We start from the raw sequence: 16,026 nt of genomic DNA, 5'->3' as shown, positions 1-16,026 counted from the left end.
GATGGAAGAAATACCACATGCACAGACTAGTGGCGAAGGGCTAACCTGAGCTCGAATGTTTTTACAGACGAGCCAACGCGAGCTGCTGTTCTTTATTGACTCTTTTTTTCTTTGCATCACTCGGAATCTCACATAATATACTCCGAAGATAAAACCAATCAGTAGCCCCTGACTGTTCCATAAAGACGCGAACACAGCTTAACGCAAAATCAAGCAATAACACAGCTTTTGATTTCTGAACCCACGGATAAAATGGAAATAAAGGCCATGCACGCTTGCACAATTCTAATCTAAGAGAGAAAGAACCGCCCACTGGCAATCTTATAACCAATAATAAACACTACACAAACACCTTTGTTCAAACAACTCAACCACCTTTGGCATTGAGCCCTTACCAAACAAATAATAATAAAAACCCCTTCTCGCCTTGTACTCACTAAAGGTGAGGACGTCAAGAAGTTTGTTTACCTTCGCATCCACAAAAAAGAAGACCAGTCTTAGAGGTACTATACAATGAATCTCTGCACATTAACTACAATTTGAAAGCAAGTTCTCTCTCCCATTTTTTAGGCTTAAAGGGCACAATCTCCACAATTTTGGTACCTTGGGGTGATGGCAGCTCATCCCCATGAGGAATCTTTTCACGCCAAACAAACTCGTTCTCATATTCGAATTTCCTTAGTGTATTTGCAACAATTTCAATTTCATTCTTAAAGACAGCTTTCCATGAATCCTCCCCTGGCGTTTTCTTTTTTGAACTGATCAGTGCATCACAAAGAACTCCAACAGAAGCACCAACTTGGCCATCGTTCCTCAAACCTTCTGCGAGGTGTTTTTTACTTCGTAACTCATGTAGTGCTTTGCAAGATGATATAAATTCCTAAACAAAACATAGAAAGCATCCATTAACATTTAGCAAATAGCAAATCCATGTAACAGGAATATACCCCCTAAGAGGATTTTCAGTTAACTTTGGCTATTTTGTCTCCTTCCTCCAGCCACTTGCCAATATTTCTGTGCGAGCTAGTTATTTTTTGATGAAAAAGAGACCGTATAGGACTAAAACGGTTTATGGTTTCCACCAAGATGCATATGTATACTCATCGAACAATGCAAACAATCTTGACACTGCCATGCACTGCATACATACCAAAAACCGTGATGAAATAGTATTGCCTTCTCCAGTCCCTGAGTGTATAGCACTTGTGGCTTCACTGAGCAATTCCACAACACCATAGTGCAGCTTTGCCAGAACACCGAAACCAGTATTACCTTTTTCCTCCGCCCTCCTTGTATACACCGCCTATCACATTGCCATATCATCAGTTATCAATATGCAAACTTTTATCGACTGATTAAATTAAATATAAAGAAAAACTCCACGAATAGATAGATGACAAGTAAAGTGCAAACCAATGGATTGGTGGGATCAATGGGCCACACTTGAATCCCATGATCTGATGCTCAAGATTTCTTGTAGTCTATTCTCATGTTATTCGTGTGAAATGACCTCTAAACAGAAAGGAGCTAACCTGGGCCTCAGCCAAACAAATGAAACTCATAGCAGCAGACAAAGCCGAGGAAGCTTCTGAAGGTCTTTCTGCAGATATTGGTGACTGTAAAGATGGAATAACCTCATGAGCCAGGTAATGAAAAACTCCAGCAGCTTCTCTGAAAATGAAGGCTGATTGCTTCAAATCTGCAACAATAAAAGAGGTAGTGAATAGAATACCAATCAACAGAGTCATGCAGATGTGATAAGTAGTGGTCAGCAATACCCACCTGTTGACAGAAACTCCGAAGCCCTCTCCCGTAGCGTCGCTCCATAGAGGAAATGGATCATAGCAAGCTCAAATCGCAAATTATCGATTTGAAAAAACTTTGGACCTCTAAGGTCAAAGAAAGATGACGAGCTAGTAGCACTACTCCATCGTATCTTGAGTTGTGAAGTCCACTGAACCATCTGGCTGTTGCTGCTAATCAAATCAGCATGAGAAATGAAATTTTCCAGTAATGGTAAATAGTGTTCCAGTCTGAGACGTTCCTGAGATATTTTCAACAAGTTATCAACTCAGAATAATATGTGAAATGCTACAGAGACCACGGCAACTGTAAAATACATGCAAATTGAATCATTTAATTCTATTACAACTACATTTTTACTGGATCATATAACATCACACGGATTCAAAACCAAACTGACAAATTCAGGATCTCCAATATGGCTCTTAACTATAATATCACTAGGAGATATTAAGATTACTTTTATGCTTGAGTTCATTCATCGAAGACACAGGGAACACAACAGTCGTCACTTTGAAGAAAGTTTGGCAATTAGATAACACACAGAAGGAAGGGCTAGTTTCACACAATACAGAAGACATAAACGTCCATTTTGCTTAGCCAGACTCTCATTCAGAAATTAATAGATTACCTGCTCGCAACGAGAAGTCAATCCACCGGATATTTCTCTAGCAATAGCCTCGGTGATGTAACTAGTCTGATTAATAGACTCTTCAATTACCCTGCGCTTGGAGCTTAACTCTTTCAGATGCTCTAGTGTAGCAGAATCACGTGCAGCGATTACATCTTCAAAAACAATCTGTTTCCATTGCCAATACATTTTAAAAAACAGATTATAACTTAAACCCGCATTTTTGTGCAGCCATTAGATATCGCAATGGCTAGAAATCTAGAAATATAGAAGCAATGTATAGCATAAAACAAATGCAAATACATCTACAAAAATTTATTCTATGCTAAAATCATTTCCAGGGAACCCTTTTCATTTCTTGAGGCAGCATCATCAGTATGAGTTGATTTTTCCTGAAATCAATGAAATTCAATTTTCATAAAATCTAAAATGTCCAGTTATTTAATTCAAGTCCCTTTGCATTTCACTCCCTAAGCATCAAACTAGCATTTCAGTTTTCTACCTCAGTCAAGCCACGAAATAAGGAAAACCACCCTGACATGAAGTTATCTAGAACCAATAATTGGCATCGCCAGTGATTCACATGATGAAAATTGAAAAAGAGGAAACCCCTTTACTTATTCCAGTCAAGAAACAAACCAAAACTAAATCCCAGTAAAAGCCCACGTGATATAATAAGGAAACAAAAAAGATCAATCAAGAGAAACAAAGAGAGTACCTTTTTGGTTTTAAGCTTGGCCAGGTCTCGATATTGAAGCATCATCTTTGCAAGCGCTCAAGAAAACAAAACCGAGATAAGGAAAAACAAAAGACTAGAAACAAGACACGGACTTCAATTATCTTTCTTGTGCGTTACCCAAAAAACCAGCTTGGGATTTAACAGCTATGCTATGACAGGCATTACTGTAGCATCATCTCTGTATAGAAAAGAGTACGATGGACTTATAACTTAAAATTCGTTGTCAAGGAAGGTGTTATTATTATTATTATTGATATTTGTTTCCTTCTCTGTTAAGATTACAAGAAATATCTGGGAAGAAATCTGCTGAGTCTGCCCCCAAGCCTCCCGCGGAATTGTAGTTGTAAAGTCTTCGGCTCTTATTAATAACAACTACCTTGTTTTTATTTTTTTTTTTTTTTTTTAATATAACTACATTATTATTGTTGTTGTTAACATATTAAATCCTCGGGTTATACCAATTCTCTACCGTAAATTGTACAGTAAATTAAATAAAAATTATGGTCGATGAGCTCTTCTAATTTAACCTTTTAGTGTGTTGTATTTTGATATTATAAATATTCGTGTAATAATATTAGAAAACCGATTATCCTAGCTTTTATTTAATTTATTACAAAATAAAAACTCATACTTATTATAAACATATGGTTTTTTCTTTCTTTCAAACTGGAATGGTTTGATTTCTGTATTCACTTACAAGCTATACCTGCAACAACTAGATTAATACAATTGGAGATGTGAGGACAGGATTGAAGAATTGAAATACAGGAGCAAATTGAATAATTTACCTTTCATTCAATCTGCTAACTAAATAATTTACCTTTCATTCTAAGCAGTGTTTAGTCGATACATGCGGTGATTTAAAACTGAAACATGTATTGTTTTAAGTGAAAAAAATGAGCTTGAAAATTTCAAGTTAAGCATGAAAGTTGGAAATAATATTTAGATAATTATCACAAACTTATTTATGTTGTTGTTAAAAAATTTATTTCATATAGTGATATCTTTTAAATTACTAGAGCTAAAAATTACAGTATTTTTATGAACTTATTAACACTATCAAAATTATGTAAGTAACTAGTCTGTATATTTGATAATATAATTTATGTTGATTTGGTATTTATTTTATTTAAGTTTGATTGAGTAAAATATTAGAATTTTTATTGAGATATTTCTAGAATTGTTTTTCAACATTCCAACGAAAAAGATTAATTTGATTTAATATTTTTTTAACAAATATATATATCTAAATTTAGATTTTTTAATAAAAAATAATACAAGATGGATCTATTGATATTTTTAAAAATATCTATGTTTCATGTCATTTAAAATAAATATAAAGATCCTATAACAACAATAATTTTTTTTATAACAAAAAAAATAATTTATTAATTAAAGAAAAAATAGCTAAGATTGCCAATCCGAGTATTCAAAGTGATATAATATAATTGAATTCAATTTTGTTTGTGAATTGAATTTCAATTTTAAATTTTAATAAGATGTAAAACATGAATCAAAACGAAGTGTTTTGACATTACTCTTGATTTGAGGGTGTTCAAAAATCTGATAGTAATTTTTATTAAAATAGAAATATATCAAACAACAACAATCATAATTTCAAATATTATATAAAATGATATTCGAGATTATAATGTATAGTAGTTTTTAAAATAACTTTTTTTAGATTTTTTATTTCTAATATCAACACTTAAAACCTTAAAAAAAACATAAAATTATTAATTTAGTATTTTTTAAAAATTAAAAATACTTTTAAAATACATCTAAAAACAAAAATAAAAATTGAGTTAAACAATACCCCACTAAGTTGAAAATAAATAAATAAATCAAGATATTAATAAATAATCCACTCATTAATTATTATTTTTTATGTTATGATACACTGATAACTCAGCCTTTTTAGAATATTTGTTTGAGAGTATAACTATAACTGTTTTTTAAAATGTTTTTCACTTAGAAAAATATATCAATAATATTTTTTTAAAAATTTATTTTTGAAGTTTATCACATCACAATAATTTAAAAACATCAAATACATATTAATTTAAAATAATAAAAAATACCAAACACTTACTCAGTTAGTTCAGCAACGCAAACGACCTCAACTCTGATTCGCTTTCTCTCCTACGCAACCGTTAGAATGGCGGAGAAACAGTTGATCGTGGCCGTTGAAGGCACTGCTGCCATGGGCCCTTTCTGGTCGATCATCGTTTCTGATTACCTTGAAAAGATCATCAGGTACGTGCGGCACTTTCTTTGAAAAAAAAGTTTGAAACTGTGAATTAGGGTTTTGTTTTGAATTTTTTATTCAACGGCCCAATCACTCTGTGCAGGTGTTATTGTGGTAACGAATTGTTAGGGCAGGTAAGTAAAAATCTTATCTTGTAAAATTTTAATTGCATTGACTTGGACAGTGATAAATGCTGTAACTTTAGAATTAAATTAATTGTAAACACTGGTTTGTGATTTGATTATTGAAAGAACATTACAAGGTGTCTTCTGATTCGATTCCGAAACATAGGAAAGGTGTCTTCCGGTTTTAGGGCTAGTTACCTTGCTCAATTTACACTGGTTTGAATGAATCTTAGAATTTTATCACTTTGTAGGGCTGAGCAATGGGAATCAATCCGACGGGATGCTCCGTTTGAACTTATGTTTCCTTTTGATGCTTGTATTGTTTTTTTTTTCTTTTTTCTGTAAATTTCAGATTTTGCTGACTATTGTTCTGTGTCTTTCTTCTGTTCAAATACAGAAGGTCCCTACTTCCATTGTTGAGCTCTCAATTGTCACGTTTAATTCTCATGGATCATATTCTGGTTTGTGTTTTTCTTGATTGATTCATATTATGCGGTCTTTTTCTTGGCCAATGGGTTATTCCATGTTAACGCTGGACTACTTTTTCGAGGAACAAGGCTGATTTCATGTTTATCGTTGGCTTCTTCTTCTTGTATTTGCTGAGAGGATTTTTTTGGCAGAAGAAGCTTATACGAGATTTTGTTGATTTGAATTTCAAGTAATTAGAAATCTTTGAACTAATTCCGTTCTGCAATTCTGGAGTTGCAGTTGAAACTTGAAGATTTCTAAAGAGATTCACATGCATGTACTTAATGTTTGTATATCAAACTTCCTTCGAACTTCTACTCTGCACTTTATTTATATGAACTATTTTAAGTCTCTTTAGTTTTTTCTATATCCAAAAAGTCATAAAAACTGTCTGAGATGTGTTTAATTTGGGAAATATAGCTATCTAGTAAAGAGATTCTTGTATTACCGTTGTTTATTGCAAAATATTCAAAGCTTGAGTTACACCAATCTCACAATATGCATGGCAGCAGTGGTTATTTCTTCTCTGTGATATGGCTACATGAAATTTGAAACATGATTTTCTTCTTCTCCTATTCTACTATAGCGGGATAACTAACAGAGTATCCACTTCTTTGTGAAGCTTGCCTGGTTCAACGGAGTGGCTGGACAAGAGATGTTGATATCTTCTTACAGTGGCTATCGGCAATTCCCTTTGCTGGTGGTGGTTTCAATGATGCTGCAATTGCAGAAGGGCTTTCTGAAGCTCTAATGGTATGCCATGCTCCTATTCTACTCTTTCTTTTTTTTTGGTTTTTTAAGTTTAACACTTTCTGTTTCCAGTTAATGGTTATTTGTGTTTCATGATATTCCCTGAACAGAAGCTTATTATTATAATAGTTCTGCTTCCTTTTCCTTCCCTGTAAGAGGGAAAGCGCAGAAGAAGCTTGAGGTCCCTTTTCATTAGAAATTTGAGTTTTTTACTATTTTTTTTAATAATGTAAGCCATGGTGTGGGAGATTGACATTGATGTAAGGTGTCATGCATGGCCACTCAATCTAACAGACATAAATATGGATTGGGTTTGGCTTTCATCAATACAAAGGGTTGGAAAAAAACGTGGGTTTGCTATATCAAATTTTTTGTCAGGTTTCTTCTCAAAAAGGAAAATATAATTGTTAATTCAATGCTGTTATGTATTATGGAGCATGGTTAAAGTGGTTCCTAGAGGAGTTTCTTTAGATGACATTTAATGGATTGGAATTGGAACGCTTGTCTTGATTTTCATTTTCTTTTTAGGGGGGTGCCCTCTTGTTATTATCCTTTTTCTGCCCTTCTAATCGAATTTCATTATTGATTTTCATTCTTTTCAGTATTTGTCAAATCACATCTTTTTTATACTGTGGGGAACAGCTGCAGGAGCTCTTAGAATAGTCTTTTTGTAACTGTTGATGGGAGTGGAATGCTATTGTGTTGATTTTCAAAGGAAGATGTCTTATTTACTTCAGGCACTATTCATTGTTTTCCTGCCATTTTTTAACAAAAAAAAAAAAACAGACTTACTTCCATGGTTATTATCATGATTTCAACCAATTTTCGTTTTGGATTTTTTCTTTTGTTTGTTGCATCTTCACGTTGAACTATCATCCCTTTAATATGGTGCTCTTTTGCTTGAAGAAATCTCAACGTTTTTTTGTCCTTTGGCGAATTACATTGGCTGCGCCTGTAGTGCTATACTTGTACTGAGCATCTTCCTGTTTTTTAAACTACTTGTCAGCCCCCAACAGCACACCCAAATAGATAGATGACAGCAGCCATGAAATTTTAAAACCAAAACTTTGCCTTGCAACCAGATAGCATGAAATAAGGGTGGCTATTGTGAAAAGAGGAAACAAAAGGGTGATTAGTGTATTGACAACCATCTTCAATGGCATTGAATTTAATTTATACTTTCTCTTAATGGAATATTTTTATTTGAAAAAAAACTATCCAAGAGGTTTGTTAGGCTCTGCTCTGGACCCTCTCATATGCACATTTTTTTTATTCAAATGTTTAAAGTAGTGCAACAGTCCTACTTTGTCCCAATTGCTTTAGAGGATTGGTAATAAACATAAATTTGTGGCTTTACCCAAACTTTCACTGTGCTGAGCCAATGGCTAGTGCAATGAAATGAGGCAGACCTGACCCAAGTCCTGGTCTTGTCAGGGTGTAAATGCAGGACTTGAGCTCCTTGCAACATGCAAGGTGATTGGTAACCTTTTTTTATCAATGGCTCTTTAACTTTGGTTCATGCTATTATATGCATGTTCTGTTGTTTAATGAAGAATATTATATTGCCTAAATGACCATTCACCAGATTGCTAAGCAAAGTAGGAGATGTTTGACCATCTTTTGTGACCCTTGTTTGTTTCCTGCATGTGCATTTGATGACATACTTTGATACATATTTGGATAGTTATTGCAACTTGCAAGAGCATTTTCTCTTATTGCTGTTTATCTTCATGTTGGTTTGCACAAAGGAGTCAGTGACAGGTTTATTCATGAAACCTGTTTATTTTGTTACTCTCATCGAGGAATTTTTTTCTACTTCAATTGCAAAGTATATTCCCTAGGCTTATGCCTTATTGTATTGTTCAGATGTTCCCTATTGATCCAAATGGAATCCAAACTCAATCAAATGTAGACGAGCAAAGGAACTGTATTCTTATTGCTGCAAGTAACCCACACCCATTGCCCACACCAGTATATCGTCCACAAATACAAAATTTGGAGCAGACTGAAAATATTGATGCACAGAATGAAAGTCGTCTATCTGATGCAGAGACAGTTGCTAAATCATTTCCTCAGGTACATTGATATTGTTTTCTTACCTAATCTACTGGTGCTCTCTATTTTTGAAATTTACTGGTATGTGAAAACTGATCCCAAGTTTCATTGCAGTGCTCGGTTTCTCTTTCAATCATTTGTCCAAAACAGCTTCCAAAACTTAGGTCAATCTACAATGCTGTAAGGATGAGGCTTTTTTGTGGTTTCTTTTCTTTTGTATTGATGCTAGCAAAAGCGCATTTATGGCACTGTTGCTTCTTGCATGGAGGGAAGATAACGAAAATCATTTGGGGGATGGGGTTTGGAATACCCTTGCACAGCATACTTTGCTCTTCTAAAATTGGTGGAAATCACTAATGTTTATCTGGGGTACGCTATTTAACACACACTTTACAATGTAGGGGAAGCGCAACAGCCGAGCAGCAGATCCACCTGTTGACAATGTAAAAAATCCTCATTTTCTTGTGTTAATCTCAGAGAACTTTATGGAGGCTCGTGCTGCATTGAGCCTTCCTGGAGTTACAAGTTTGACTTCTAATCAAACTCCTGTAAAAGTGGATATTGCTTCAGTTACTTCTGTAACTGGGCCAGCTCCAACTTCTATTCCGTCAGGTTGTTCATGCTGTCTGGTCTGCTTTTTTATTATTGAGTGTGATTGAATATTGGCATGACTTGTTAAGTTATTTTGCTTGGTGTTTTTCTCTTCTGAAGCCCCTCACCTAACATGGTTTTTGTACAAGAGAGAAAGAAAGATATAACAATCAGATCAATCAACATTTTCTATCCTGTGTATGTTTAACCCCCTGTAACATTGGTTCTCATGTAGAAGCTCTTAGCTTGTTATCCTTCAAAATTTTCATCTCCTTAATGTTAAAGATACATTGTTGTGATGAGAGGCTTCAAGTACATCTCCTCTCATAGGTCTTAGGATTTCGGCAAGATTCAAGCCTGTAAATGCTTTTTCCCATGAAGTCCTGAGATATTTGTTGTGGAAGATGATATCTTCTTAGTGCTAATTTATTGATTCTTATTGCACTTGAAACATCAGAAATAAACCATAAGAAAATGGCCAGTTTTTTCCTTAGGCATTTAGGTATTCAGGTATTGACCACTTGATTTAGGCTTATTTGGTTACTTCCAATATTAAATTTGTTGTTTGATATTTTTCCTGGTGGAAGACTTACTTTCTTTCAAAATTTCAGTGAATGGATCTATCACAAATCGACCAGCAATTTCAGTTGGAAATGTTCCCACTGCAACTGTGAAAGTTGTAAGTCTAGTGAATCCTTTAATCTTGTTTTTGCTCTCTTATTAAAGGGAAATAAAGTTGTTTTCATGACAGCATTGATTCTGTGCATTATGGGCATGGTTAAGAGCTTTTGTGATTTTATATTTGCAGGAGCCAAGTACTATAACTTCCATGGCAAATGGACCTAATTTTCCCCATAATCCTTCTGTTCCACGCCCTGCATCTCAAGGAGTTCCAATCTTGCAGACTTCTTCACCATCTACTACTACTCAAGATAGGGCAACAAGTGGTGATGATGTGCAGGACTTGAAACCAAATGTCAGTGTGATGACTCAGTCTGCACGTCCAGGGCCTCCTGCTGCAGCAAATGTGAGCATTCTGAACAATATCTCTCAAGCACGGCAAGTGATGAACTCTGCAGGTTTAAGTGGAGGAACTTCTTTGGGTCTCCCATCAATAAATCAAACTTCTGTGGCCATGCATATGTCAAATATGATTTCGAGTGGAATGGCATCTTCTGTGCCTGCTGCTCAAACTGTATTTTCATCTGGGCAACCAGGTGTCTCTTCGATAACAGGGTCAGGGACTCTTACTGGGACAACACAAATTGGGCCAAACTCTGGCCTTGGATCATTCACTTCTGCTACTTCTAACATGTCTGGAAATTCAAACCTTGGGAGGATTTCACAACCAATGGGTAATCTTCAAGCAGGTGTTAGCATTGGTCAATCAGCACCAGGCATGAGCCAAGGAAATATTTCAGGAGCACAAATGGTACAAAGTGGGATGGGTGCAAACCCAAACACAATGAACGGTCTGGGTCCATCAGGTGTCTCTTCTGGTATGAACACGATGATTCCTACCCCTGGAATGTCTCAACAAGTACAATCCGGGATGCAGCCTCTTGGTGCAAACAGTAACTCAGCAGATAATTTGCCAATGTCGCAACAAACAGCAGGGGGCTTGCAACCAGCACAATCGAAATATGTCAAAGTCTGGGAGGTAAGTTTGCTTGCTTCTTTGGGATAACTAAGTGTACATAAATTGTTATTCAAGATTATAGTGGATTTCCAAGCCAGTGATGAAAGTATTTCACTCTTATTTTCAAGCAAAGAACATAATTTTTATTGCCTTTCGTCAAAAAAGTTGTTTATTCTTAACATATGGACTTTTGGCATGGACTGGTTTGTAGTATGTACAGTAGTGCCTTCTGGAAAGTTTGCCCATTCCACAAATTTTACCAAATGATGGACAAATCTGTCATGATCCTTGAATCAGGTGGTCATGGGTGGGGTTGGGGTGTAACCTATGTTCAGAAGTCACTAATCTGATTAAAATTTATACGGTACCCTTTGCTTCTTATTCTTCTTTTTTGGTACGGGGTATGGGTGAAAAATCATTAGAGCCCTTCTAACTGCTGTTATTCTATGTGAAACAAAAATTAGACTTTTATCCTTTTAGGATGAGGTTTACTCTTAAAGTTCTTCATTTCCCTTTTTGCTGATAATATTGATTCTGAAAGTCAAAGCACCATAACCTTGATACTCCAAAGCCAGTAGAAAAATGGTTTCAATGCCATCATTGAGGATATAACCTCTGCTATCAGTTAAGGCATACAAACCCTTTGATTTCCCCTTTCTTGCTGAACACCTCAAACTAAAATTTGTTGATAGTTTCTAATTAATCATATCTACCTGAGTCTCATCTTGTTAGATTTGGTAATAGTTTGCTGACACCCTCGAGTGGGTAATGAGACAGGTAAAACAATCCAAAATGTAATGGGAATGTTTGATCATGTATGGAATAGCAAGTATGAAATCACTTAACTGTCCTTTGGATGATAAAATAGTCGATTAGATTTTGCTTAATTACTTTCTTCATCATCATTATTATTGTTTTCAAAATTATTGTATTTAACTCACTTGAAAAGTTTTCTTCAATATCAGTGTAGATTTCTTGAACTGTCAAAAAGGTGTCTTTATGAACTCATTAATTTATAATTTCTTTTGAACATTTGAACTTCATACAGGGAAACTTGTCTGGGCAACGGCAAGGGCAGCCTGTCTTTATCACCAGATTAGAAGTATGTTTGAAATGGCTTAGAAATCTCCACTTAATACATAATGCTGTTTCAGTCTCCTTTTAATAGTAACTAATCTTGGTACATTTGACATAGTTTTACACATGGACCTTATACTTTTTTCCTTTGATGCAGGGTTATAGGAGTGCTTCGGCCTCTGAGACGTAAGTTCAGGCATAGTAATTTAGTCCAAGTAGAAAAACAATCTACACTGTCCACTTCCTAAAGTCTTTTACATCTTCGATTTACATTTTTGGGAACAACTTTTAAATTATCTTTGGTTCCAAAAGATGCATTGATTTTATATTTGTTGGCTGTATATTAATACGAGTCACAAATTAACTGTTACAGTTTTTAGATAAAAGAAAATCGTATCAACTAACTAAAAAGAATTACAAAAACACGATGGTACTAATTCTATTCAGGTTTACATTTGAGAAAATCATCACATGGTCATCAGATGATTTGTCTGGGACTGCGAGTTTTACTCTGAAGGTAGATGTTCCTTCATGCCACTGCCCTTTAGCTATATGTCCCAGCATCTTGCTACTGACAAGTTTAGTTTTGAGGGTACTTTGTCCATCTAATCATCTAACCATGTTAAAAACACTATTGGCAATGGGACATGTTTAGTTTTGAGAGTTGCCTAAATCTCAGCCTCATTGATCAGGGTATATATTGCTCAAGTGCCAAGGATCAGACTTTAGTATTAAAATCAAAACTGTATTCTAAGTAAAACTTATAGTTGGTTGTATTAAAATTGAATGTTTTATTTATTCATGAATAGACAGAATATTTGTGAGATTTCATTCGATTGTTTAAGATAGATGACCCCAACTTCTGAACTTTTGATCTAGACCTTTCAAACTATGAAGTTTTTGAGTGTTTGTGTGATCACTTGATTTTTTCTTTCATTGTTTAATATTTTTAGATTCCCTTGTTAGCACACATATTTGTCAAGATGGGGTAAACTGGTTTAGTTTTTCTGTGTGCTTCTCAGGCTTGCAGCAAACTGGCCACCGACAATGCAAATAGTTCGGCTTATATCTCAGGACCACATGAATAACAAGTAATTGCGTCTTACTTGAGATTTTCAGCATGTCTTTTTCGCATTTATTTGTTGTATTTATGTTTTTTTTTTTTTTAATTTGGTTTATTTTGACAAAGGCAATATGTCGGGAAGGCTGATTTTCTAGTTTTTCGGGCAATGAATCAGCATGGATTTCTTGGACAACTCCAAGAGAAGAAGCTTGTAAGTTTTCTGCTTTCATTAATTTCTTTTTCTGGATTAGTAGGTATCCCAATGCTTTCCAATTTGATATTTTCTTGAAAAGTTACTGTCAATTCTTATGTCATCCATCAGTTCTCCCTTCTGCATTCAATGTTAACTTCAGTGATATGACTTTTTTGTTGGGATCTTGATGCTCACCATTCATTGCATGCTACTACTTTCCTGGTTGAAATTTGCTTGTATTAAAGTGAATTGGAACCAAATATAAAAGGATAATGAAGACACTTTCTGTATATTATTTTTTCTCTAAGCAGAAACTTAAAAGAGTGGAATCGCAGGATTAGAAGTTGCCCTTTTTAAACAGTTGCCAAATTAGTTCATGAGAAACAAGTAGCAAATCAATGCCATACTTCACGTATTGTTTTTAACAACCCTTCATTGCATTCTTCCACCCTCTCCTATTTCTCCCCTTTCATATTGTTCTTTATAAAATGCCTGCTTAGGCACTCTGATTTTGTTAAGCCATATCAGGGGTATGATAGTAGTTGCACAGATGCTATCAAGTCAAGCTTAGAATGTTCACATATTTTAATTGTTTTCAACCTGATCTCTTGAGTGAAATTTTGCACTCACTACTTTTGAGGGTGAATCACGAATGCATGAATGTCATCGAAAGTTGTTATTATTCTACTGTAGAATGGATATAGTTGTAGGAATGTGGGGACCTATTTCCTTGCTTACACATGGTTGAAAGTCCTTTTATCTTGTCAGCTTGGTTGTCTGACAGGCATGGAATTTTGCAGTTTATTGATGCTCAAATAATTTAAACCCTTTTTTTAATTGAAATAATAGAAACCTCTATGAATCTCCTTTGATGAAGTTCTGTAAACTCATAACTAATTACATTTTTAGCTCAATCGAACCTTCTAAAACTCTCATGTTAACAACTCTAAGAGGATGACTGTCCTAATTCTTCCAAAAAAAAAAAAATGAATTAATGAAAAACAGTTAGTTACAAATTCTTGTATTTCTATTTTATTTTAGATTTAATTAGTTCAGGATAGTGCTTCATTTCTCATGGAAAAAACATGTCTATTTGATGTGTTTTTTTCTGACTTTGATTTTGTCGTTCTTAATTTCCCTAGTGTGCAGTAATCCAGTTACCATCTCAGACATTGCTTCTCTCTGTTTCTGACAAAGCCTGCCGCTTGATAGGGATGCTTTTTCCTGGGGTAAGATGTATTTGCACTTCTATTTCTCAGTACCTCGAAATTCTCTTAGACCTACCAGTCACAAAAATTAGCTACATATTTGTTTTGGGGGCTTGCACGTCAATGTGCCTTTTCCTTTTTAATTGTTGTTAAGACATATGATTAAGCCATCAAAATAAGGCGATGAATCAACTGTTTACCTGTATCTCTTGCATTATAACTTAATGTAAACTATGTGGAACCAGGATATGGTTGTGTTTAAGCCACAAATATCCAGTCAGCAGCAGCAGCAGCAGATGCAACAGCAGCAGCAGCAGATGCAAATGCAACGGCAGCAGCAGCAGATGCAGCAGCAGCAACAACAACAACAACATCCACAACTGCAGCAGCAGCAACATCAGCAGCAGCTTCCACAATTGCAACAGCAGCAGCTCTCGCAGCTGCAACAGCAGCAGCAGCTTCCGCAATTGCAGCAACAGCAAATGGCTGGAACAGGAATGGGTCAAACTTATGTTCAAGGTCCAGGTCGTCCACAATTAGTTTCTCAAGGACAAGTTTCTTCACAAGGGCCAGCAAACATGCCTGGAGGAGGCTTTATGAGTTAATAAGAACTCCAATTCAGTAGGGAGCAGAATGCACCTTTGTAACAGAGAACGATTCTATCACTCACATAGATAATTTATTGATAATGTTCTCTGTCAAGGCTGATGTGTAGTAGCAGAAACCTTAATGAATTTGAAAAGGCTGCTTGGCTTCCACTTCGTATAATGACGCAAGTTTTCACGCTTGTGCTCTCATGTGATAGAGATTTTCTTCATTGCTAGTTGCACTACGTTTCTTAGGTTTCTTGTAGTCATTTCTGCTATTCTAGAAAGTAAATTATTGTTAAGATTTTAATTTGGAGCTTCTTTATCCTATTTTGTTTATTGATCTTCCTGATTATTTCGTGTTGTTACTGAAGTGAATTGATCAGTAGCAATTAACATATGCCTCATGGGATGGACACGAACATTTCCAAATTTAATTGTTAGAACTCTTGGACCTCTATGACAGTACTCTATACAAAAGAAATTTACTTGTCAACCCTTGAGGTAAGTTTACTCAAGTTCTCCTTGTTAGCTGGTTAACCTTGCAAATTGTACTTTTGCGGTATTGTAACTTGTTTAAAATTCGAGTATAGTTTCGCTGATTTCGTTTATTTAACTTTTATTATCATTTATATCTTTATAATATTATTTAAATCAAAGGTAAAATATTTGACTAAAATTAGGTTAATTTTACATTTTTATGATAGTTGTTGAAAGACATTTTTACAAATTTTAGCAATAACATCATTATGGACTGCATCAAATGGAGTTGTCGAGATAACATTTCTTTTGATATTTATTTCTTTTCCTTCTAAGTTATATATTATTTTTTTATCTTCAAAACATTAA

At 34.9% G+C, this 16,026-nt stretch overlaps 2 protein-coding genes across 4 annotated transcripts; one reads left to right on the top strand and one right to left on the bottom strand.

Annotated features, from left to right (window-relative positions):
- Positions 1-291: 291 nt before the first annotated feature.
- Positions 292-3,512, bottom strand: LOC118047715 (uncharacterized). Its single transcript, XM_035057078.2, has 6 exons — positions 3,153-3,512; positions 2,435-2,602; positions 1,783-2,044; positions 1,533-1,699; positions 1,151-1,303; positions 292-880 (listed from the first exon to the last, which is right to left on the bottom strand). The coding sequence occupies exons 1-6, from the start codon at positions 3,195-3,197 to the stop codon at positions 533-535; spliced, it is 1,143 nt and encodes a 380-aa protein (XP_034912969.1). The 5' UTR covers positions 3,198-3,512; the 3' UTR covers positions 292-532.
- Positions 3,513-5,260: 1,748 nt separating this feature from the next.
- Positions 5,261-15,541, top strand: LOC118047722 (mediator of RNA polymerase II transcription subunit 25). Of its 3 annotated transcripts, none has more exons than XM_035057090.2 (15): positions 5,261-5,429; positions 5,525-5,555; positions 5,944-6,007; positions 6,637-6,767; positions 8,631-8,840; positions 8,934-8,999; positions 9,221-9,431; positions 10,022-10,089; positions 10,219-11,070; positions 12,098-12,151; positions 12,284-12,312; positions 13,149-13,217; positions 13,316-13,400; positions 14,525-14,611; positions 14,836-15,541. In XM_035057090.2, the coding sequence occupies exons 1-15, from the start codon at positions 5,332-5,334 to the stop codon at positions 15,193-15,195; spliced, it is 2,415 nt and encodes an 804-aa protein (XP_034912981.1). In that variant the 5' UTR covers positions 5,261-5,331; the 3' UTR covers positions 15,196-15,541. The 3 variants fall into 3 exon arrangements, with proteins under 3 accessions (XP_034912981.1, XP_073268048.1, XP_034912997.1); XM_073411947.1 differs by having other exon boundaries at positions 5,320-5,429; positions 5,798-6,007; XM_035057106.2 differs by lacking the exons at positions 5,261-5,429; positions 5,525-5,555 and having other exon boundaries at positions 5,870-6,300.
- The last annotated feature ends 485 nt before the right edge of the window (positions 15,542-16,026 follow it).

Source organism: Populus alba, chromosome 10, assembly GCF_005239225.2.
Source record: "Populus alba chromosome 10, ASM523922v2, whole genome shotgun sequence".
Lineage (NCBI taxonomy): Eukaryota > Viridiplantae > Streptophyta > Magnoliopsida > Malpighiales > Salicaceae > Populus > Populus alba.
Note: the sequence above shows the minus strand (reverse complement) of the source record. Positions and strands in the feature narration are given on the sequence as shown.

What these genes read in the sequence shown, in the direction of transcription:
- LOC118047715 (XM_035057078.2), bottom strand. Translation starts at nt 3,197, where the DNA reads ATGATGCTTCAATATCGAGACCTGGCCAAGCTTAAAACCAAAAAG. An exon ending in CCAAGCTTAAAACCAAAAAG is followed by an intron (nt 2,603 to 3,152) that starts GTACTCTCTTTG and finishes CAATGGAAACAG; the next exon opens with ATTGTTTTTGAAGATGTAAT. An exon ending in TTTGTTTGGCTGAGGCCCAG is followed by an intron (nt 1,304 to 1,532) that starts GTTAGCTCCTTT and finishes GCAATGTGATAG; the next exon opens with GCGGTGTATACAAGGAGGGC.
- LOC118047722 (XM_035057090.2), top strand. Translation starts at nt 5,332, where the DNA reads ATGGCGGAGAAACAGTTGATCGTGGCCGTTGAAGGCACTGCTGCCATG. An exon ending in TCTTTATCACCAGATTAGAA is followed by an intron (nt 12,152 to 12,283) that starts GTATGTTTGAAA and finishes CCTTTGATGCAG; the next exon opens with GGTTATAGGAGTGCTTCGGC. An exon ending in AACTCCAAGAGAAGAAGCTT is followed by an intron (nt 13,401 to 14,524) that starts GTAAGTTTTCTG and finishes TAATTTCCCTAG; the next exon opens with TGTGCAGTAATCCAGTTACC.